Source organism: Apteryx rowi, unplaced genomic scaffold, assembly GCF_003343035.1.
Source record: "Apteryx rowi isolate R43461 unplaced genomic scaffold, aptRow1 scaffold_119, whole genome shotgun sequence".
In the NCBI taxonomy this organism is placed as follows: Eukaryota; Metazoa; Chordata; class Aves; order Apterygiformes; family Apterygidae; genus Apteryx; species Apteryx rowi.
This window is the reverse complement of record NW_020447408.1, coordinates 2156044-2178928: the sequence shown is the minus strand read 5'-3', so window position 1 is coordinate 2178928 and position 22885 is coordinate 2156044. Positions and strand designations below refer to the sequence as shown.

General features: G+C 47.9%; 3 protein-coding genes across 9 annotated transcripts; 2 read left to right on the top strand and 1 right to left on the bottom strand.

Moving 5' to 3' along the window:
- The first annotated feature begins 6 nt into the window (after positions 1-6).
- LOC112975779 lies at positions 7-3132 on the top strand. Of its 2 annotated transcripts, XM_026086299.1 has the most exons (6): positions 7-362; positions 868-1079; positions 1424-1527; positions 1632-1750; positions 2014-2181; positions 2451-3129. In XM_026086299.1, the coding sequence occupies exons 2-6, from the start codon at positions 925-927 to the stop codon at positions 3012-3014; spliced, it is 1110 nt and encodes a 369-aa protein (XP_025942084.1). In that variant the 5' UTR covers positions 7-362; positions 868-924; the 3' UTR covers positions 3015-3129. The 2 variants fall into 2 exon arrangements, with proteins under 2 accessions (XP_025942084.1, XP_025942090.1); XM_026086305.1 differs by lacking the exon at positions 2014-2181 and having other exon boundaries at positions 2451-3132.
- Positions 3133-3291: 159 nt separating this feature from the next.
- On the top strand, positions 3292-18077 carry CIAO3 (cytosolic iron-sulfur assembly component 3). 5 transcript variants are annotated; one of them, XR_003256578.1, is made up of 12 exons: positions 3292-3434; positions 4916-5014; positions 6597-6740; positions 7071-7203; positions 7573-7707; positions 8052-8170; positions 9251-9380; positions 9624-9696; positions 13529-13666; positions 14779-14936; positions 16063-16453; positions 17723-18077. XR_003256578.1 is itself a non-coding variant. In XM_026085388.1 (12 exons), exons 2-12 carry the CDS (start codon positions 4683-4685, stop codon positions 16299-16301), a joined length of 1401 nt encoding a protein of 466 aa, XP_025941173.1. In that variant the 5' UTR covers positions 3349-3434; positions 4407-4682; the 3' UTR covers positions 16302-17524. The 5 variants fall into 5 exon arrangements, 4 of the variants coding, with proteins under 4 accessions (XP_025941156.1, XP_025941173.1, XP_025941168.1 ...); XM_026085388.1 differs by lacking the exon at positions 17723-18077 and adding an exon at positions 4407-4715 and having other exon boundaries at positions 3349-3434; positions 16063-17524; XM_026085371.1 differs by lacking the exon at positions 17723-18077 and having other exon boundaries at positions 16063-17524.
- A 1961-nt stretch (positions 18078-20038) lies between these two features.
- On the bottom strand, positions 20039-22874 carry HAGHL (hydroxyacylglutathione hydrolase like). Of its 2 annotated transcripts, XM_026085407.1 has the most exons (8): positions 22715-22874; positions 21904-21968; positions 21680-21797; positions 21434-21542; positions 21224-21327; positions 21030-21131; positions 20818-20897; positions 20039-20617 (listed from the first exon to the last, which is right to left on the bottom strand). In XM_026085407.1, exons 1-8 carry the CDS (start codon positions 22817-22819, stop codon positions 20452-20454), a joined length of 849 nt encoding a protein of 282 aa, XP_025941192.1. In that variant the 5' UTR covers positions 22820-22874; the 3' UTR covers positions 20039-20451. The 2 variants fall into 2 exon arrangements, with proteins under 2 accessions (XP_025941192.1, XP_025941194.1); XM_026085409.1 differs by lacking the exon at positions 20818-20897 and having other exon boundaries at positions 20452-20617.
- Between the last annotated feature and the right edge of the window lie 11 nt (positions 22875-22885).

The following is a 22885-nucleotide window of genomic DNA, read 5'->3' as shown; positions in this document are numbered from 1 at the left end:
TTCCAAGCGGCTTGATTAAGTAACTACAGATGGTTCTTCTCAGAATTCATTCCTGTTCACAGTACGAAAATAAAACACGCTGGCAGAACATGCCACTGAAGGGCTGAGGCAAAGGCCATAAAAGGCAATGACTTCAAGCCTTTCCTTTGACCTCAAGGTGCTTTAGCAATCCTCAGTGGTGATCTGTACTTCAGTGCAGAATCTCCTCACCTCCTCAAGCTACCTGTTCTTCTSTGCCCTACCACAGGTCCTGCCYGCTATACCCAAGCCACAGCCAGACACTGGTTGTTACAGTTTCTTGGAAAAAGCTCCATAGAAGCACCTTACACTCAGTTTCGCTCTACCACCAACCCTTCGATGCAGTAAGTGTGCATGTTTCCAGGGTTACTTAAAAAAAAAAAAATGTTCGTGTCTCTTTTATACATGTGTGAATCCACAGTGCTCTGTTACCTACAAAGGCTTAATGAGCTCCTAGCAAGCACAACTGCTGACCCTCGGGGGCTCTGCCCCGGCGCCCTGGGCAGCAAGCTGACGCCCACAGTCACTTGTCCTTGCTCACCCGACACGGGCGCCCGCCTGCCTCTGTGCTGTCACAAGAGGCCAGCGGGGCACAGGGCCCGCAGCGCCCTCAGCCAGCACTCCGGCGGGGACCCTGCACCGTGCACGGACGCCTGCTGAGACTCTCCCACCCACCCGGTGGTCTTGGCTGCCCACAGGGCAGGCTCACAGGACGCATCCAGGATGTGTCTGCCCCTCTCTGGCACTCACCCAGAGGCRCTTCCCACAATGCCGCTCCCTCTGGCTTTGCGCTGGCACGACCTTCTGCATCCTGTCTTCTCACGGCTCCTCATCACCTTTCTCCTTCAGCTGGCAAGCACCAACCTTCAGAACAAGGATGCGAGGAAGCAGGTGCTCGTCCAGTTTATGGGGCAGCTGGAGGCAGAACTTCCAGCTTTCAGCCCTGCCCACTGGATGCTCCTGCTGGCCAGACTCACGCTGCTGCTGCTGCTGAGCACCGGCAAGGAGAATATCAGACTTTTCCTGGGCCACATTTCCAGCCACGACAGTTTCAGAGCCCTGTGAGTATACGAGGCAGGCGTCCTCTTTGCTCTTCACGAAACAAAAAGGGCCCCTCAGTACATGGCAAAGGAACCTGCAGGGCTGCCTTTTGCTGAGCAACATCTCTGCAAGAGGGTATTCTTGGCAGAAATGCTCCAGCAGGCAAACACAGCACGCCTAGGGGCACATCTCCATTCCCTTCAATAAAACTTCACAACGAGGAGGCCTTAGCTGCCCTTCCCCTCGCTCTCCTTTGCCTTTGGGGGARCCCTCTTCTCCCTCCCGCACCATCCCTCCCACCTACACCATTGCCACCAGCTCAAAAGCAAGAATTACAGCTCTCCCAYGCCACTTCCCTCCCTAGCGTGTCTGCCGGGAGCCAGGCATACATCTCCCTCTTGCCCACGGATCTGCAAGGCACCTGGAGCGCTTTGCTGACCTTCCTCGAAAGCCAGCACGCCGCCACAGGTAAGARCAACCAAACACCACAACGGCCAGCTGGCGGGCCTGGCCTTCCCAGCCAGCGGCAAGGCGACGCCACCCACTGACTCTCTGCYKCTCTTCTGACACAGGCTCGCCAYRCGCYTGCGACCACCAAAGAAACCTCGACTGGCTGCAAGAGAACTTGTGGGCATTCGCGGCTGTTGCTCACTGTGAAGATTTCATCGCACTACTGGCAGATTTCAGCGGGGTTCGTTTGCTTTCTAACTCCACAAGCACCGAGACCTTTGCTCTTGCTCAGCTCTCGCAGCCTGCTCTACTACAGCCCCAAAGGCAGGCAGAAGGCCGAGGCCGAGGCCTCTCCTGCCTGCTCCAGTTCACTAAACAGCCATTGCCCCAGCCGCAGCACACCTCAGCTGCCCAAGGCCGCAAATTCAGCCAACTCCACGCCTTAGGGCTCGCTCTCTTAGCRAGCTTTTGCTTCTCTCTCACGGGCTCCCTTTGCTTTTGCAGTTTGAGCCCAGCGACAACCTCACAGCCACCCAGCTAGCCTGCCTGTTCTTTGGGCCCGCGCTCCTGCAGGACATCGGCGTGGCGGAAACCCTTGCGCTCTCCCTCCAGAGCCCGCCAGCTTCGCATGCCTCTGCCCCCCTCGCCGACTTGCTTGCTGCGGCGTCTCAGGTGAGATACTGACCCCAGGCTGCGCTTGGAAGGAAACGCCACGCTTTAGGGGGACGCTCTTTCGGTACGCRGCCAACGGGGAAAACTGCTCCTTGCCCAGACTCTTGCTGGGCCTTAGCCCARCTTGGCCTTGGACGAGCGAGTAGCTTCCYGCAGCCCCTTCCCCTCTCATCTCCAGGCCGCCCCCACCCACACACTTGACACAGCAACACCTGGCAAACACCCGCTGCTCACAGCTCACTTGCCTTCTTACTTGCTTTGCTTTGCAGCAGGCCTTAGCATCCCTGACAGACGCGCAAGCCTGGGGCGCCACGCTCGGGGCCATCTTCCCCACGCTCCRAGGCCTCTTCGCCACRTCGGCTCTCCAGCAGCAGCGGATGAGAAGCAACACGCAGCAAGAGCAGGGAGTTGGTCACCGATGGTCTGCTGAGAGCATTCGCACAAATCACCTGCCCAGCRGCAGCAAACAGCTCTCATTAAATCTCATCCCACTAAATCCTGAGCACTGTCGCTTGCCTGAAACCCCGGCCAGAGCAAACTTAAGGCTCCCTGCGCGTCGAACGTCAGCTGGGCTGAGAGCGCGCAGAGGGCGCGAATGCTCTCCTTTGCGCTCCAGCCCTCGCTCCTTGCTCTGCCTTCTTCRCCAGGACTCCCTTACAATTACCTCTCCTGCAAACCCGGGCCAAAAGGCCTGGCTGTGCCCAGCAAAAGGGCACAAAAAGCACTGTTATCCCTTGCATGCGGGGGCACAGATTCTCCCCCCCCGAACAGAGAGGAACAGCTTATCGCAAGACAGAAACAACGTGCCCACGTTTGGCAGCGGGACCTCCTAGCCCAGAATCTGTCGCGAGCTCAGCAGCGGCAGCGGCGCTGGGAACGCTGCCTACACGGTCAACGGGGTTTGCGGCCCCGAACCCCGCACCGGGCGGGCAGGAGCCTCCCCGGGCACCGCGCGGGGGCGGGGGGGAGGGGGGGGAGGAGCGCTCCTGGGCGGGGGTCGGTGCCCGCCCCGCCCCGCCTCGCCCCGCCCCCAGGCCAGGGCCGCCGCGCGCATGCGCCATACCCGCCCCGCCCCTCATGACGCGCACGCGCGGAACCGCGTTTCGCGACACCGCTGTCGCCGCGCTTTCCGGCGGCGCGGCGACGCGTTTTAYGGCAGCGCGACGCGCTCGCCGGTGGCGGCCGCGATGGCGTCTCCCTTCAGCGGGGTGCTGCAGCTCACCGACCTGGACGACTTCATCGGGCCCTCCCAGGTGGGCGCGGGCCGCCAGGGCTCTTCCCTGCGAGCGCCGCCGGGGCGGGGGGGCAGATGGCGCCCGGTCGGGGCCGCTGCTGCGGGCGGGGAAGGCCCCGCCGCGCTCCCGGGGCCTGGGAGGCGCCTCGTAGCGCGCAGGGGGCGAAGGGGCCGCGCCCGGCCTGCTGCCGCCACCCGCCCTTCTTCTGCCGCTGCTAATGAAAATAGTAAAGGGAGAAAGCACAGAGATACCTCGCGGCTCCCTCCAGGCAGCGCGAGGGGTCGGGGAGGGCAGCAGCTCTGCGGTCAGCGCCAAAGCAGCTGAAGAAAAGCCTCGTTCATGTGCCCGCGGCCAGTCATGCTCCCCCGATCTGATCTGGGAACTGCCCGCCTAAATATTAACCTGGGCGGTGGGGGAGAGAAACAAAACAAAACAGTACAGCAATAACAACAAGCTTAAGCCTAAACAAGGTCTCTGACCCAGCGCACGCGCTTCACCCTTGCACAAATGCCCACGCCAGCATACAGGAGTGGATGGCAGTGAGATGGCAGTGAGCAGCAAGGACAGGKCAAGGCTTTCTTGTCAGAGTCTTCAAGAACTAGCAAAGCTCCCAGTCAAAAGAAGCACAACCCTAGGAATGGCTGCTGACAGCAGTGGAAGAGAGTATAACCAATCCCATTAACTCTCCTTGCAGTCGCTGGGTTTCCCAGGGAAGTCTTTGACATAGCATGCCCCACTTTCCTGTTTCAAACAGAGAGATCCTTTGGATTGCTATTATTCAGGGAGCATAACTGAGGAACCTTAACAACTTGTTCCTGGTAGCTTGTGAGTCTTGCCCTATTCAGAACAACAAGTTAGTAAAGCTGGACTCTAGGGGGAGAAGTGTTTCAAGATTCTGGCAGAGAAGGGATGGTAAAAGGCAAGGAGAATGCTAGCTGGAGAAGTCAGACAAGGAGACAGAAGGTGCCTAACCAATAAAAATCACCSAAGGAATGAAAACACCCTTGGGACTGCATCACAAAACAATACAGAAAACTGGAAGTCCGATTCCTTGCAACATTAAAAGACCCTTCACTGGCACTAGCCCCATGTTGACTGTAGTGACCACGCCTCCACTGGTTAAAATGGGCAGTGAAGAATGCATGATCTGTAGGGCTTTTTGAGAGAAGAGGACTTTGCAGGCAAGCCCCRGTTGCTTTCACGGCTCCTTAAAGCCCAGCTGACTTCTTTGGAGCAACAGCAAAAGCGCCCTCTCTTTTTGGTGTGATGCTGGAAAAGTGTTCCTTCTGTAAAAAGGGGGTAAGAGTTCTTACTTTTACATTTTCCCTTGGTGGTTATAGATGCTGTGAGTAAATGCAGCATACCTTAAGGCAGAATAAGTGGCATTCACTCTTCAGCTAGCCTTTGCTTTTGATCATTCTAGTTTCAATTACAGTTTTGCTGTGCTTTCTCTTCCACACATCTCAGCTGCTCACTTTGGGGCTTTCTTTCTGCATCAGGAATGTATCAAACCTGTCAAAGTTGAAAAAAACCACCCYGGAAAAGYAGCAGCTAAGATCAGAATTGAAGCAGATGGGAGCTACTTTCAGATCAATCAGGTATGTGTGATTTTTGATTATTGTGTAAAATATCCARAAAGTGCAACTTTCTTGCTCTGTATTTAAATGCTCCAGCTAGTTACTGCCTGCCAGGGAACCAAGATGTAACAAAAGTATTGCTCTTGTCATCAGCCTTCTCGCATCTTTTTCCAGAGCCCARGGTGGTTTTAGTTACCCAGTTCTATAAGCAATATTTCTAAWRTCACGTCTGCCCTTTTGTTTTATGCTCTCAAACACGGACATTAATTAATGATGTTTTCAGTGTAAGAGCAGATAAGGTGAGAAGTCTCTTTGCTTGCCATCAGTTCAGGTGCCTGCATTGCTAGATTATTTGAGATAATGCTTTTCTTATTACATCATACAGTGGAGCGCTCAGTCACAAGGAGATTCATTTAGATATTCTTTAACTTTTTGCTCTGATTTTTTTTTATAATACATTTTAAATGATTTAATAAGTAGCATGCAGAATTCATAAGTCTGTTGCTTCCAAATTAATGTCAAGTTGTCCTGACCTATTTTCCTATTTGCAAAGAGAAGTTTAGCATTTCTTAGTTAACCAAACTGGGAGGTCATCTAGAGACAGTGGTTTTATTTTCAGGCCATTGATTACTTTTTGACTTACAAAGGGCAATACACCATTTTCCAAGGAGTCTGGTTTCATATTTTTAATTTAACAATACTTCATCACTCAGTCTGTTCCTGACTTTACTGAGAAATAATATTTAAAGAGGAGTCTCGCTAGAAAACTGACTTATTCAGATCAAATAAAATTAAAAAAAAATTCCTTCCAGTGCCATGCCACACATCCTTTGAAATGCCACACAGTTCTCCCAGCAGTGTCCATGTAAGTTTTGCACAGAGAATAATTGCAGAATATTCCTTAACAATTAAAAATTTTAGTGAGTTTTTTACCTGGCTATGAAATCTCTTTAAAAAGAGTGAAATTCAAGATTCCTACAAAGCAACGGCCCTAGTAAAATTCTATAACATGAGCAACATCTGATATAGGTGGCAGAGCCAGCATGCTTTCCCTAGCATTAATCCGAATATTGAATRCAGACTGGAGATTGGTGCTTAAGGGCCTGGGACCTCAGCAGTCTACAGTTTTGTGGTTAAAAGTAGCAGCTACAATCTATAGTGTGTCAGCTGTACTGACCTCAGTCTTCTGCCATGCACAGGTTGAAAAAGCAGACAAGACAGACCACATTTGCTTCCGGGAAAGTGTAGCCTCAGTGTTTTGGAGCAATGTCAGCCCACCAGATAGCAGAAATAATTGTGGCCTAAACAACTGCTCTAGACTTGATGACAGCTATAGTGTTTGTCTTGCTAAAATTTTTCTGAAGTTCTTCAATATCCATTTACGCTCCTGTGTATACTGTCAAACAATCCTATTAAAAAATTCAACAAGCTTCAAAGAAATTTGTCTTCCTCATCATCTTACTCAAAAGATTTTTTTTTAAATGATAAACTGAGAGGCTGAAAAGGGCAACATCTTTGCTACTAAATATAGTAAAGATGGGAAACAACTGCTTGACTACTTCTGTACTGTGATCAGGACTGAGTCTAATCTGTTCCTTTTTAGGATGGAGGAGCACAAAAACTGGAAAAGGCCAAAATTACTCTGAATGACTGTTTAGCTTGTAGCGGCTGCATTACATCAGCAGAGAGTGTTTTAATCACTCAACAGAGCCATGAAGAGCTGTACAAAATGCTAGCTTTTAACAAGGTAGGTGACAAGAAGCAGCTAGGCAGGCTGCAGAGTTTGAAAGTCTTCATAGATTAGTGTGGTGCATCTGCAAAAGCATACATGAAGAACAGTGCACATAATTTCCAAGAAAGAAGAATCTGAGCAGATTTGCAGTGCAGTTTTTTTTCCCCAATTTTTTTTTAAGTGATCATAGCTTTGGAAAGGGCCTTTAATGTAGCAAGTTAATGACTTGAAAGTTAAGGACAAAACACTGGGAGATGTTTTTTGAATTTCCAGTGTGCTAAAGTGCTGTATGTACCATATTAATGTTCTCCGAACAGTTAAGATATTTTGCTTACTGTTTTTTAGACTGCAGCTCCCAATGARCAGAAGTTGGTAGTGGTATCTGTTTCACCACAGTCCAGAGCTTCCCTAGCTGCAAGATGTAAAATGAATGTTCTGGAAACAGCAAAGAAGTTGACCACATTCTTAAAGAGTTTAGGCAAGTGTGGGACTGCTGGGGTGTTTGTTAAGCATAACTTTTATGAATGCACAAGGGTGATGTGAATAACCTCCTCATAGATATATAATGTTTCGTAATTCATATTGGCTGAAATGTAAACTGTCTGTGACTTCAGTGGCTTAATAAACTCAGAGTGACAGAAGGAAGGAACTTTAAGTGATTTGTTGTCCTCCTGTCACTTTTACTGGTGTCTTATGCTGACAGGCTAGGAAAAAGATCAGTCAACTGCAGAGATCCAAAACTGTAAGAGACATGCGGTTTTAACCCAGTTTGATTGGAGGCTTTTTTGTTGTAGCTTGCCGTTTGCATCTTTCTTGTGGATTTTAACACAGATTCTGTACTGCCTAGGTGTGCACTATGTATTTGATACAACTTTCTCAAGAAACTTCAGCCTACTGGAGAGCCAACGAGAGTTTGTAAAACGCTTTCGAAAGCAATCTGAAGACAAAAAGGCTTTGCCCATGCTAGCTTCTGCCTGTCCAGGTATAGTATTAAATTAGTTATGGAAATAGTAATATGGCATACTAATAGTACACTAGAACATGCAAAATTCAGAAAGCTGATCAGAAGAGTTAATATGGATAAATTTATCAATGAGGAAAGGATTACTCTCTTCACAATACAAAGAGATCTTGGTGTTAGTCACAGTAACGATCTGTACAGATACCTACTGATCTCTCTAAAATTAGTCTTGTTTTGTTTCTGTGCCAAAATGAGACTGAAAACCATAATTAGTGAGCAGTAAGCCAGAAGGCAGGGGAGAGGAGGAGGGATGCTTGTTTTTTAGTTTACTGCAGCTGTTTAATTAATTACACTTTTCTTCTCAGGTTGGATCTGCTATGCTGAGAAAACCCATGGCAGTTTCATCATTCCTTATATCAGTACCGCCAAGTCTCCACAGCAGGTCATGGGCTCCTTGGTCAAAGGCCATTTTGCAGAGCAGCAGGTGAGGGTCTGAAGTATACTATGCTTAGTGGCAAAATGCTAAAATTGAACACTTAAGCTGATTTTTTTTTTTTTTAAACGTTGCTACATGTTTTACACTAGAGTTTAAAGATAAAAAAACATCTTGCAGAATGCCAAAGACTGCACCTCTCTCATTTCCATTTTATCTAATGAGAAGCTGGCAGTTGGGGCAATAACACTAAGTTCATGCTTCATGGACTATTTAAAAACTGTGTATTATTCAGGGATGTGCTCCCATCTCTCTGTGTGGTATTTTCACATTGTTTAAAGATGGTGAATAACTTAAATTATCCTCTCTGAAACAAAACTTCAGTCAGTGCATACGTGCAAGATCATGCCTTGTCTAAAAATTACTTGCTCTTTCCCAACTTCATGTTCTGTTTCAGTCTGACTTAGTTCTGTTTTCCCCCTTTAACCTTTGGAATCTCTCCAGATATAAATTTGATATTTAAAGACTACAGTCATACTAATAGCCCAGAGTTGTCAAACGAGAAACTTGAGCACCACTTCTGATTGTATGATTTATTGTCCATTAACGAGCACTGGTTTAACAGCTGTATTAAATAAATGCTGACATCTGCATACTTGTTACAAAAATTGGCAGCTACTGAGAACATTTGGCACAAGATACTGAAACAACAGCCTTGAGTCAGAGACTTGTTTCCGTGGCCTAGACTCATTTCTTGGATGGTCATGAGGTTTTTGTCTGACTCCATTTGTTAGTTGCTGATGCAGGGACTGGATTTTAGTAGTGTGTAGGAAATGCATCCTCTAACTGCATAGTTAGGAATTCTTCACTGACTGACTTTATCTGGATCATGGGCACTAGCAAAAGGGGGAGGAAAAAAGAAGTAAAAGACCATACTGTTGAAATTTGCTACAAACTAAAATTGGGTTCTGAGAGAAGAAAAAACCCACATATTCATGTTCAAGTAATAAGGGAGAGTATTTCCAGAGGCGTGGTGGCATTAGTATCATCATTCTCATCTGTACCTGGAAAAGTCTCCCTCAAGAGCTTAATATTGACCAATCCAACTGCACAGCTTTATCTTTCTTCCAGCACTTAACACCTGACCAGATATACCATGTAACAGTAATGCCCTGTTATGACAAAAAGCTAGAGGCTTCAAGGCCAGACTTTTTCAACCAAGAGTACCAAACTCGAGATGTGGACTGTGTAATCACTACAGGTAAGTGGAACCAGAGGTAGTCTAGCTAATTTCTGGAAGCCTCAGAGCGAGGTGTTCACTGGTTTTTATAGTCCTTTGTCTCTGACAGAAGATGTAATGCATGGATATTGCTGTTTAATTTCATTTTAATAATGCAAATTGTGCCCTGGTAAAGTTTGCAGATGTAGGTTTATGTACTGATCAGTGAATTTTGTTTTCCTTCCTCTCCAAAACAAGAGCTTTTTACATGTGTTTCTGCTTTAGGAGAAGTGCTAAGGTTGTTGGAACAAGAAGGAATATCTCTATCAGATGTAGATCCTGCTCCTTTGGATACCATGTAAGAACAAAATTTCATTTGCACCTTTGGTCATATTCACCCAGTATTCATACTGGGTTCTTCAATAGAATTTGCTCTTCCACTGCCATTCTACTTTACATAAGGCTGCATGTGTTTGCATTTGATTTGTTTTTCTTGTGTCACTGATTTTGAATCAGTACAATTGTGCATAAAATAATTAATCTACAGAATATGTTGAATCTGCAGTTTTGGAGAATCTGAAACTGTTTGTTCTAGATTTGTTTTAGTAGTCCAAGGATTAGTAGCTCTCACTGTAAATCAATAGGATTGCCAGAATTAGCTCAGTAAGAGTAGCATAGCAATATAATTGCATAGAGAAGTATAAATTGCATGGCAGACTTACTTTAAACATTGTTACAATATAGCTGACGGAATCCCACAAAAAATATATCTGCAAACTTAAAAAGTGAGAAAAATCTAAATTGGTGAGAAATGTTTGCTAACGCAGAGAAGTCTGTTACTGCACTGTACTCAGTTTGCCTGTAACTGTTCCTGGTTATCCAAGCTACTGTAAGGATTCCAGTAGTAAAGCACAAAGAAGAAATACTTAGGTCACTTCAGCTAAGATCTCTAGCAGTCCTTATTTGTTAAAAGAAAACAAAAGACACCATCCCCCCCACACACCACCGAGAGATCTTAAAGTCTGATCTGGTTTGCACATGTTTAAATGCTTTAACTGAAGACTAACTCTGGTTAAAGGACAACTGCACAGAGACCTAACTTACTACAGAAACTTTAAAATCGCATTTTATTCATCTGAATTGCTGGTTCCACACTGATCATTAAACCAAACCATTCTCTTCATCAGTCTATAAGATATGAAGGCTACATATATGGTGACCTGTATACAGTGACCTTCACAAATTATAAAAGATTAAGTGTATGATCCAAAAGTTTAGTGCTCAGGCACCTTAAGTTTTTAAGGAGGGATTTTGATACACCAGATATGCAGCAGAGAACACGAGCAGAATGTGGCACAAGTCTATTTTCAGTTCTTCTGTATTTAAATTTGGCTTATTTCTGAACAGGGTTTAAGACTTTCTAGTACATCAAAATGCCATTGGCAGCCTTTGCTCAAGAGTTGTCTGAGCAGTGTATTTTGACAGAGCTGTGAAGGGAAGTGCCCTTGCCTGAGGCCTATTTCCTAGTTTTGGGGGGGGGGGGTTTAATAGTTATGAACATTGGTCACTGTTATTCTGAAAGAAAGGAGACAGGTTGCCTATTGCAGTCCAGTCCCTTAAATTAAAGGTCTGCTTAGTTAAAAAAAAAAGCCTAGATGAGATTTGGTACTAGTACCTTTTCTTGTATATCTAGTTCTATATTCTTAACTAGACTTAAAAAGATCTAAAATAATATGCATGCACAGAGCCTTATTTTCTTCTGCTGTATTTCAGTGGATCAGTAGGTACAAATCTGAACATTTCTGTAGAACTGAACAGATTCTCATTCACATGCTCAAGAAGAAAGAGGACTTCCTTAAGGGTAGTAAATTGAGCCAGAAGTCACTCTTTTTCCATTTACTTATGGCTATGGCTGACCTCGTTTCTTTATTATGTCTACCTTGTAACAGATGGGTGACAAATAATATCAGATGATGCAAAGCTGGAATATTGGTAAAACTAAAATGCTTCAGACAGGTTTGGGGAGCTTTAGGAACTTTGAGACTGTAGCATGGATGTGAACATATTTTACTGTTGGCATTAGGCTTGTATACTGAGGAAGGTTATACCRGTGTATGTTGGAGTATGAATGGAAAGCAGTGTAGTTTTACTAGCACAGCTCTATCTACAGACACTTTTTCCATCTTCAAGCATCTTCTTTTCTGACATAGCTTTCTTTCAAATTGCTTTCAAGTCAAAAATGAAAAAGTATCTTAGCTATAAAAAATGTCGACGTAGTTAAATCCCAGAAGTACAACTTTAAAAGTTACCCATGTAAACAAGCACTTCAGTTCTACCTGCTTTATTGTTGCACAATTAACAGAAAATTGAGAAAAATTCTGAAGTGTCTGAATGCATTAGAAAATAGCATTATGGAAGTGTCAGTTATAACCCAGAACAGAATGTCTAATTGCTTGATAAATATCTCTGGCTAACTTCTAAGAAGTACATTCTGAGCGCTAGGCCTCATGCTTGTGCTGATAAAGTGCCTCTATGACCTTTTGCTAGCTTTAACCTAACTCAGTAAATTGACTGGTTATGAACAGCACGTATTCCATAGAACTTGGAGCATGAAAATAAGCAGTCCAATGGCTGTTGTTCTACTTATCCTCCAGCACGTGGAAAAGCCCATTAAGAGGTTATTACATTTGGCAGCAAGAATGAGATAAAGTGCCAGAAATCCCAGGACTTCTGCTGCTATAACTGTTTGCTCCAGGCAGCACTGAAACTTCACTGGCAGCCTCATTTTCAGAGAGTAGCAGTACGTGAGGCCAGACACACTGAAACATTCATTAATGAATCTCAGTTCCTGTAAACAAGACTGAATTAAAAATAGTTTCTGAAAGCGATTACAGGCTAAAGCGTTGTCTCCTGTAGTTCTGCTAAAGCTGAGATATTATCTGTGAGAGGCAACATCTTTGATTTGACTTGAAATTATTTGGCCTGAATTCAAGTGTTTTCCCTTCTGCAGCTGTTAGTAGAAGAATGCAAGTGTCACTGCCTGATGAGTGCTTACAAGCATATCCCCCATCTTATTATTCTCCCGTAACAAAAGCCATTGTTGTGGCTTCCATCTGGTGAGCTGTTCTCAAGAAACATTATCTTGACCTCTGAATAGTTGGTTGTTTTGGCATATCAGTGAGGTGGGATTACTTGTGCAGAACTTGAATTGCAGAACTTCTATTAGCGTAGTTTGGACAAAGATGCGTTGAACTTGGAGATTCTGTTGAGGATGGCCATGCAGAGAACAAATGCCCTGTCATCATTAGTTTTGTTCGTCTTTGTTACATAAGTTTTATTAAGCATATGAAACCAGAGCAACACAAATATCATCTCTCCATGCTTGTTGTTATGGCATTAACGTTCCCCAGAAGCGTTTTGGTATGTCCGAACAACCAGATCTAAAGTTGCTGGTTTCAAAAATTGTGTTGTAACACAGAACTAGAGCTTTCGATAGTGAACTCGGCTGTTTATGCCGCAGAAAGCTTTAGCACTGATGAGATGTTTCATTGCTGAGACAGGACTCCTCCTAGATTGTGTTCTCCAGGAGAAGTGTGCATTGCACAGGTCCGTACCATCAATACTAAGAAATTGGGGGAAAAATAATGAAGTATAATCCAGGATGTTCGCAGAGATACTAAATAGGAAGCTAACAGAAACATGTGTTTAATTAGATATCTCAGGTAATTGCCCATGTCATTCTGGTCTTTCCAAACATATTTTTGTTATGGGAGTTGCCTGGCAAGATTAAGTTTGCAGTGTATGGATCAGGCCTTCTTGTCATGGAACGTGATGGAGTGTTTCCACTGAGCTTTATCCAAAGCACGCTAGACAGCGTAGTGTTAAATCTAGAGGGCCCTGAAGCTATAAATAGTCAGTTCCCAGGAGAAAGGGAAAAGCTAGGAGTTCTAAGGGAATTAATCTATGGCTTGTTCTGTTGCTTTTGAATTCCATGAACTTTTGTATTTGCTCTGTGAACAAGTCTACTATCAAAAACCTCACAGGGCTAACAACATAATGCCTTTAGTAGTACTGAAGCTATTTCAGCATTGATATAATCGAACTCATTTGCTTCAAAGAACAATGGACTTGGTGCTGGCTGTTCTCTTGAAGGTCCTCTAAAACAGCTTCTCTTTCTTTCCTCCCCTCAGGTTTAGCAGCATTACTGAAGAGGAGCTCACTAGCCATTCGGGAGGTGGTTCTGGTGGCTATTTGGAGCACATATACAAGTATGCAGCAAAGGAACTTTTTGGAATTCAAGTGGATACAATTCAGTACAAACCTTTAAAGTAAGAAGTTAAAGTCTTACATAAAGCACTATTTTTACTGCAATTCTGTTTATGCTGTTATCTTGCTGATGGCTGAAAATTTCTTTGCAATGTTAAACATTTTACTTCAAGGCATGGGAATTGGCATCTCACTCCCACAGCTGCTGAGCAATAAATCAGCCAGCACTCTGTGCAGCCTTTTCCCTTGGAGACTTCTAGCCCCTTCACCACCCACACACTTTATTTTGGCCTGGTGGATTTTCCCAGTATCAAGCTGCAGACAGTTTCTAGAGTAACTTAGAAGACAGAGTTCATATGGATTTGAGCTCTCTCACCTGTGATCAGATCACCAAAGTAGATTCATTACTAATCTAACCATCACAGAACAGAAAACCAGGTGTCAGGACTCTAAGGTTCCATTTTAATCGTATTGTGGTAAGACAAAGTAAAACAAGTCACTTGAACTTGGGCATAAGAGGCACATTTGAACTGAGGTTCCTACTAGCTTCCTAGGTATAACCTTAATGTACTTTTTGTAATGAGTTACATACCTAATCAGTGATATTGATGGTTAGGATTCTCTGGTCTAGGAGATGGAAATAGTCCCCAGCAGTCTCAATACAAGATACTTAATTAAAAAAAAAAAAACACACACACCCCAAATTGCTTATTCTCTTATCAGGAAGAACTGTTTCCACAGATGTTAGGAGTTGGGAAGCCTTCAATACTGGTTTACTCACTGGTGTTATGACCAGCTATGATTTAAACAGTTTCTTTGAAAGGCCTCACTGATGTGTAAGTTGGCTGAAGCCAACCCAGAAAGCTCATCCCAATGAGACTTTTTTGTTTGAGCTCTGTTTGCCTAGATTTTAAGGCTTTATTCAGTGTGGGTGTTCTTGAACAAACTCAGTTCATGTGGAAGGTGCTCAAACAGGATCTGAAGAGGATTGTAGCTTCTAATACTACTAAATCTTTGTAAGCTAGTTCTTTCATCTGACTTGTTTGGGGGGCAAAGAATTAGGACACTTTTCTTGAGTAGGACTTAGCAAAGAGCTTAGTTTCAGCACAGTATTTTTTGGAAGTTTAATAGAAGTTAATTTAGATAAGACATTTTGTTTGCTTTTGTTCCTCAGAAACAAGGACTTCCAGGAGGTGACACTGGAGAAGGATGGAGTAGTCCTGCTCCAGTTTGCTTTGGCATATGGATTTCGAAACATACAAAACTTAGTGCAAAAACTGAAACGAGGGAAATCACCTTACCACTGTGTTGAGGTCATGGCTTGCCCATCAGGTAAGGCCACATAGGAATTTCACTTAGCTGTAGGAAGCTATGTGAAACTGTGACTGAAGTGCAAGAAACACAGGCAGCTTCTCACATCCTGAATATTGTGGCAAAGCCCTCAAACCTTTAAGATGTGATAGTCACTGCATCAAGATTTCAAAGTTGTTTGCCTGTATGTTTTTTATCTAGAAGATAGTAATTCTTCAGGGTTTAAGTGGTTACAGTTAAAAAATTAATATTGAAACTGGTACAACTAATGCTTTTAAGGAGGCCCTCCTAACTTTGTAAACTCTGTTTACAGAAGTTAACAGTATGCTTCTAGAGAGTGCTTGCTGTGGCTGGTGAGGAAGGTCTTTTTCTACTTATTTTCCTCTCTTTTCTACTTTCTGTAAAGCCTTTCTTTTTTTTTTTTTTCCTCCTGATTCTCTTCAAATCTACTAGTAGAAAGCTTGGGCAGCTCAATTCATGTTTCAGCTTTGGCTTGTTTGTGATAGACAAGAACACAGTGATGGCAATGACGCTGAGCTGCCCTTCTTCACTCTCTCTGGGCAGCGTTCTCTCCCTGAGGATCTGTACAACTCTCGGCTCACAAGGCTGTTCAATACCAAGAACAGACCACTGAGAACAACTACACATTACATGGTCTGACCCTTTCATCACATCTGCAGTAGAACAGCAAACCCAGAACTGTATCACAGGAATGTTTATCTTACCTTCAGTTGAGACACCAAGGCTGTTCTTGCCTGAGCTGCATCCCAGCCCTCTCTAGAGGTGCAAAATGAAAACCRCAATTGCCTGTTTCCTCCATCTCTTATATCTCCCTGGTGCTTTCCCAGCATGCCTTGGCAGCTCTCCGCTCACACCTGGGCCATATACTGAATTAGGAGGGGTCACATCAGGCCAGTAATTTCCCCTAGAGGGCCACTGCCTGCCCTACTGCTGTTAGATAACTGTGGGGGGAAAACACAATTATAATGGCGTTTTCAGTTCTGAAACTTGGTTCTCAGCTGTAGAGAAAGTTAAGTAYGAACACGTTCTAACTTTTGGACTTAGTTTTCTTAACTGTAGTTTTTTTTCTGATAAAGCTGAAGTAATTTCAAAACTCAGTGACATTTCCTCACTTTGTTGCACATAGGCTGTTTAAATGGAGGTGGTCAGATCAAAATAGAAGGTGAATCCAGCAAGGACTTGCTTCAGCAAGTTGAGAAGCTGTATGAGTCTCTCAAGACTGAAATTCCAGAGAAGAATCAGACTGTAAATGAGCTGTATGAACACTGGCTAGGTGGCATGGATTCAGAAAAGGCTGCAAAAGCATTGCATACGGAGTACCATGCAGTGGAGAAAACAAGCACTGGATTTAATATCAAATGGTGAAGAATGACTCTGGCAGCAAATCTGTGAAGCCTACATAGAGAAATACTCAGTGCCTTTTTAAATCGGTTGTATTTAAGATTGTCAAAAGGTAGCTGAAGTTCTGTGTCATCACTGGGAGACCGCAGTTTGCGTCTAGCATTAGTGATGAGAAGGTAATGTGTATATAGGCAGGTAATCTTAATTTCTACAGCTTTATAATTATTGAAATGATGAAAATAAAAAACAAACACTGATTTAAAATACACGTTAAAAGAAGCAGTAATGCATCCTAGTCTCTAGACAGTCTTTATGAACTAAACCTGCCCTCCCTATACACCGCCTACTTTTATCAGAACTGATGAATTTTTGGTACTGAAGGGTTTGCCTTGCAGTGGGCCGTGACCTCACTGAGATGAGCTTTATGCTACATAAGAGTATTGCTAGTCCAGACCTTGCTGTATTTTCACAGCACTAAGTTTTATGGCTGTCTCTTCTTTGGACATCCTCATTTAGTTAGAAATGGTCTAATTAGACCTTTGGGTTCTGGTTTTTCATTTCACTGCCCCCGACTGGATGCTCTTGAGGTCCAGCTGCAGTATCGTTGCACTGTCAGATGGAGTGGGTACCAGCAGCCTGTAATCACGTGAGGAACATGAGATCAAGGGCTGTTTTATTGCCTACTGAAATGTGACCTGAATGAATGTTTAAGAAGAAAAATCTAAAGGTTTTTTTTTCCTTTAATTATAATTATTATCTATAACTGTGGGCAATTATACATCTTTCTTTCTCTCTCTCTAAATACATAATACAGAGTAACAGAACTGTCACATCTACCCCTACCTCAACAGTAGTTTACTGGTGGATAATATCCTTAAATTCAGAGAAAACAAAWTAATTTTTTACAGTGTTTCGAGTAAGAATTTATTGCCATCTTTTCACAAAGGACAAACTGTCCTTGATGTCTCTGAAAGCTGTTACTTTACAAAAGTCAAGAGAGTAATAGAAGGCTGTGAGATTTAATCATTGCAAAAAAGTAGTTTACCAGAACAATCAAAGGGGTTAGTAAAAATACAGTCTTGTTTAATGCTGTGTATCAAGATGTCTTGCCCAGAGGCTTGTGAATGTGAAACAGATTTGGGTTTTCGTTATTAGAGATGAAATGTGCTTGTCTTGCTGTGTGTATTTTTATATACGGGTATTTTGAGAACTATTCACAAAAATATATATATATTATGAATAACTGATTTGGTGTTTCTTAATTTGAATGTCAGCTTTTCCAAAGCAACAAGACATTTGGGGAGGGGAAGCTAATAGTGGGAGAAGTGGCAGCTGTACCTGAATTCAAGGGAAAGGGATGCAATCAGATGCAGAATCTCTTTTTGTGACTGTGAACTTAAAAATCACATTCTTCTGTCACTTCAAAATATTTCTCTTCCCCCCAGTTACTGCCACATGAGGAAGGACTATGAAGAAAGCACTGTTAAATGAACAAAAACTGAGAATAAAGTGCTTTGTTCCTTCAGAGTAGACGCAAACAGCGGAGACGATTGCTGCACCCTGCCCAGATGCAAACCTTGCTCAGATGCTCGCTAAAGATAACCCTCACTCGGTTACCGTGGACCTTGAGCTTTTGCCCGTCAGCAAAGCTGCCAGACCTTGAACTGCCCCTTAGAACAGCTTAGCTGGCAACGCTTCACTGTGTCCCTCTCAAAGCCTCATCCAGTCTTTATTAAAAATAAGCCAACAACGTACAAGATACTTTTTAATGTTTTTAATTAAAAGCATTATATAATTTCAGGTGTTGCTCATTAATTAGTGAGGTCACAGTGTTCCTAAGGCAAGAATCTCGCACTGCTTCCCCCGCCCTTCCCTRTCCCTTTTACAAGCAAGCCGGTAGTTTTATTGAATGCCCTTTTCCATGCATAGTTTTATAATGCACAGTGTTATACTAAACCATAAGATTTTTATCTACAGCAAGAAATTCCAGTGCTAATGCAAAGTAAGTCCGATACACTGAAGTGCTGCGACTATAAACTTTGTACATCAGTGCAAAAGAAACATGTTCRGTTTTGGCTGAGAACATGCATGTCAGGCCAGAAGCACACAAATAAACAAAGCTAAATGAGCTGCAGCTGAAACAGCTGGGGATCTGCGTTCGGTCTCTTCTCCAGTTAGCAGGTTACCAACATACACGCTGCTAAAGCCGTCAGAAGACCCTCCCCGCAGAAGGCATCTAGCCTGCAGCTCCCATGCACATTCCCACGTGTCCATCTTGACCGTGGTATCAAGAACAGCTTGACTTTCTCCCGGCCTTTGAGTTCCCTGCTACCACTATCAAAATTAGCAAATTCAATGCTAGGTGAGGAACCCTSCCCACACACGTGTGCATCGTAGATCACAGTATAAATAAACTTCCAGTGGAGCACCCAGGCACTTCACGGTGACAGATGGACGCCTGTCAGTGCATCATCAGCTACAAACTGTACCATTATGTTTAAATATAATAACTCTAGTGCTGAGACAACTTGTGCAGCAGGATTAATTCTTCCCCTCCTGTGGGGGAGAGTAAATTATAACAATGCAACTTAAAAAAAAAACTTTGTCAAGTTTCTAGCAATGGAAGAAATGGCCATAAACCAGGCTTTAGTGGTAAGAAAATCATTTAAATTCATAGTCTACCCATGAAAGAACCTGCAGTCAATTGTAGTCCAGTGTTAGGAGCTATAAAGTTTATAATCAACGCTGCTTAAAAAGACAGCGTACAGTACAGGATTACGGGGCCAACTCCTCTCTTTGCTGCTCTGTTTTCAGTCAAACTACGCAAAGCAGCTGTAAACTCAGCAACACCAAGACAGTTATTCACACACACTTTGCACTTCGATGTAAAGAAGAAACCCAGAGGCTCGTATGACTGTTCCATATGGAGTAACCTGCTCAAAAGTTGCCCCATCATAGGTATTTTCACAGCTATTTACAGAGGCACCGTCAAGCTCTTATTTTTCCCCCCAAAAAAAGGAATTCACAATGCTCAGTTTTGTAATAAACCTCCCCATCACTTGCAAAATAAAAGCTCTGCACATTTTTCAAACTTAAAAAAAAGAGAGAGCACTGACATTGCACAAACTTAACTCAGAACTTCGCAAGCTGAAGAGGTTTAAGAGTCCCAGCTGCTCTCTGGCTTTTATTCTAAATAAAAGGCAATGTAAATAAAAGGTTCATCCAAAATGTTTTCCTCCTCCTCCAATTTTCTAGCTATCTTGGGGGGGGGGGGGGGGAAAAACCAACAGTACGTAACGGAGAAGCGGCAGCACGTCGCTGCCTAACAGCCGCCGCACCTCGCAAAGCCCAAAGCGACCCCGCGGGCCAGTGCCCACGACCGAACGCGCGCCGAAAGCCTCGCTGCTGGCTCAGAGTCCCGGCGCGCCGCTCCCGGGAGCCCTTCCCTCCATAACGGAGGCGTCTTCGGGAGCCAGCGGGTTGGCGCACGCTCCCGTCCGGGCCCGAGGCCCTGCCGACGGCCGCCTGCAAGGTCCGAGCAGCCGCGGCGGCTCCAGCGAGCGCGGCCACATCCTCACGCGATGGTTTATTTTGTCCTACCGAAAGAAAAGCAAAACAAACCCCCCCAGACCGCACTACCCGGGGGGGGGGGGGGGGAGGGAACGGGGTTTCTCTCGGGCATCGCGTGCGGCGCCGGGGCCGAACTCGCCGCCCGGGGTGGCCGAAGCAGCGGCCGGGCGCGAGGGCTCCCGCCGGCTCCGCGGGGGGGGACGGCGCCGCGCGGCCCCTCCGCTCTCCCAGACGCGGCTCAGCCCCGGCGCCAGCGCGTCCCGCCGAGCCCGGCCAGGGTCGCTGGAGAGGGACGGGAGCAGCCGCGGGCCGGGCGGGAGCAGGGGTTTGAAGCGTTCAAGCGTCTCGTTTCGCAGCGGCGGTGGCCGGGCGCGAAGGCTCCGAGGCCTCGTCCCGGGGGGCTGCGGGAATCGGGCAACGCTCCGAGGGGCGGGAAGCGAGCGGCAAAGGAACCGGACCACGACGAGCGGGTTAAAGACAGGAACCGCTTCCCAGCGGCAAGGCAAGCGTCTTAAGGGACCGAGTTTAAAGCCGGAGGGGACGCGGCCCCGCGGGGAGCCCTGCCGGGTTCAGGATGCCACAGCCCCGCGCGGCCGCTCCGGGCTCACTTCTTCTCCAGGAAGGGGCTGAGAAGTCCCCACTCGAGCGCGAGCATGGCCTGGGGATTCGGCCTCTCCTTGGGCTTCTTGAAGTTATCCTTCTCGGCGCAGAGCGTCCTCAGCACCTCCACCGGGTCCGTCTTGCCCGTGAACTTCCGCAAGGGCTCCTCCCTGCAACGGAGACCGGCTCTGCTCCGGCACCGCGAGGGCGGCCCGGCTCCCCGGGATCCACCCGGGAGGGACGCTGGGGACGTGCCACCCCCGTGGGAGCTGCCCGGCAGGCAGCAAAGCCGCCGGAGAAGGGGCGAGACGGAGGGACGAGGGGTCCGGGGGCTGTGGGAGCCGCCGGCGCCGCCCCGGGCGCCACTTACGCGACGCGCAGGAAGGGGTTGTAGAGGAACTCCTCCTGCAGCGTGGAGGGCACCGCGGGCAAGTCCTCGTCGTCCCGGCGCTGCCGAGACACCAGACGTCGCCCAGGAGCCCCGCGGACGCGGGGAAGGGCCCCGAGGGGCGGCGCGGAGCGGACGCGGCCCAGCACCCCGCCACCTCCGGCCCGGCCCCCGGCCGCAGCGGGGACGCTCACCTTGGCCCAGGCAAGTTTCTGCTTCACGATTTCGTTCTCCGGCTCCACTTTCAGGGCAAACTTGAGGTTGCGCACGGCGTACTCGTGGCCGCAGAACACCTTCTGCAACGCCAACAGGAGAYGCCGCGGATGCACGGCCCGCTCCCGGCACGGGGGCCACCGCCTCGCGCCGCCGCCGGCAGCCCGGCACTCACCGTCTCCTTCGGCAGGGCGCCCAGGACGCCGGCGAGGCTGGCGTACATCTGCTCGGCGGTGCCCTCGCAGAGCTTCCCGCAGCCGCCCACCAGCAGCGCGTCACCTGCGGGGAGCGGAGGGCACCGTCGCCGCCGGGCCGGGCCGAGCCGAGCCGAGCCGAGCCGAGCCGCGGGGCTGGGGCCGAGCGCAAGCGAAGCGCGGCGACGTACCCGAGAAGAGAGCCGGAGCGTCCGGCGACTCGTCCTCCCACATGAAGTAGCACGCGTGGCCCGACGTGTGGCCGGGCGTCAGCAGGCACCGCACCCGGATGGCCCCGAACTGCCGAGGGAGCGTCAGGTCCGGCAGCCGCCCCGCCGGGTCCTCCCCGAACCTCGGCCGCCGCGGAGCCGTGGCAAAGCGGCGCCGTCGGCCGGAGCCCCCCCCTCCGCTGCCGCCGCTGCCGCGCGCCCACGCACCGCCAGCTCCTCGCCGTGGGCCACCCTGTGCGTCAGGGCGCCGATGCGCTCGTCGGCGCCGTACACCCGCAGGCCGGGCCGCAGCTTCGCCAGCTCCTCGTTGCCCCTGGCGTGGTCCCTGCGCCGGCGGCGAAGGGCATCGGCATCGCGGGCGCTGCCGGGTGCCCCGCGGCCGGGCGGCATYGCCCCACGAGCGGGGAGGAGGCGGCGGCGGTGGAGCTTACCAGTGGTGGTGGGTCGTCAGCACCGCTCTCAGCGCCACGTCTTCCCTCCTGATAATTTCCAGCAGCTGAAATGAGCCACAGGTGCAAGGAAGTCAGCGCAGGGAGACCCATCGGCACGGCACGGCACGGCATGGCAGCTCTCCAAAGCAGATGGGGACGCGGCGGCCTCCTGCACGCAAGGCGCCCGATAAAGCAGAATTGAAACCTCTCTTAAGCACCAATTAAAACCAGCTGGGCCGCCGAGGGCGATGCCTCCAGCTTGGGGCAGCGGGCAACACACGCGCGGGGCCATTGCATCCGCCCCAGTTGCTCCCGTGGCCCCGACGCCAGGTGCACCAGCCCCGCGGCTCAGCTTCCGGGGTGCTTTTACAGGCGGCTTGAGCTCACTGCTGCCGAGGACCCCCCCGCGCTGCTCCCGCGTGTGCTCTCCGTCTCGAAGCGGAAGGAACCATCCGAGTCAGCAGCAAACGCTCGAGGCGCCCGGCGGGATTTGCAGTGCGGCGGCCACGGCCGCCGGTTCGCCATGGGGCCGGGCGGCAGCGCTTGGCCCAAATCCCCCGCTGCGGCCAGCGAGGCCCCAAGGAGCCATCCCAACCCGGCCCACTGCTCTTCCCGCTTGCCCCTTTCCGAAACAAATCCCAAAGCTCTGTTTTGGGTTATCCTCGCTTGCTTTGGGGTTTGCAAGAATTCCGGCTCAGGAATAGAAAGGCCTCGAAGTTACCGGTTGAAGCGCCACCGCGATGCCCCCGCAATTCGGAGGCCGGCGGCGAAGCCGGGGGGGCCTCGAGCCGCCTCGCCGGGCGCCGCTCACCCGCTTGGGCACGGCGGCGTCCACGGCCACGGCGTCCCGCGTGCCCTCCTCGATGACCAGGTACATGTAGTTGTCCTCCAGCACGGAGATCACCTTCACCTTCATGGTCCGCGGCCGCCGGAGGCTGCAACGCAAACGGGGGCGTCGCCGGCGCCGGCCCCACGCGGGACC

Coding starts and splice junctions, on each gene's coding strand:
- HAGHL (XM_026085407.1), bottom strand. CDS start 22,819: ATGAAGGTGAAGGTGATCTCCGTGCTGGAGGACAACTACATGTACCTG. Junction 20,898..21,029: donor AGAAACTTGCCTGGGCCAAG/GTGAGCGTCCCC, acceptor GTGTCTCGGCAG/CGCCGGGACGACGAGGACTT. Junction 20,618..20,817: donor AACCCCTTCCTGCGCGTCGC/GTAAGTGGCGCC, acceptor TCTCCGTTGCAG/GGAGGAGCCCTTGCGGAAGT.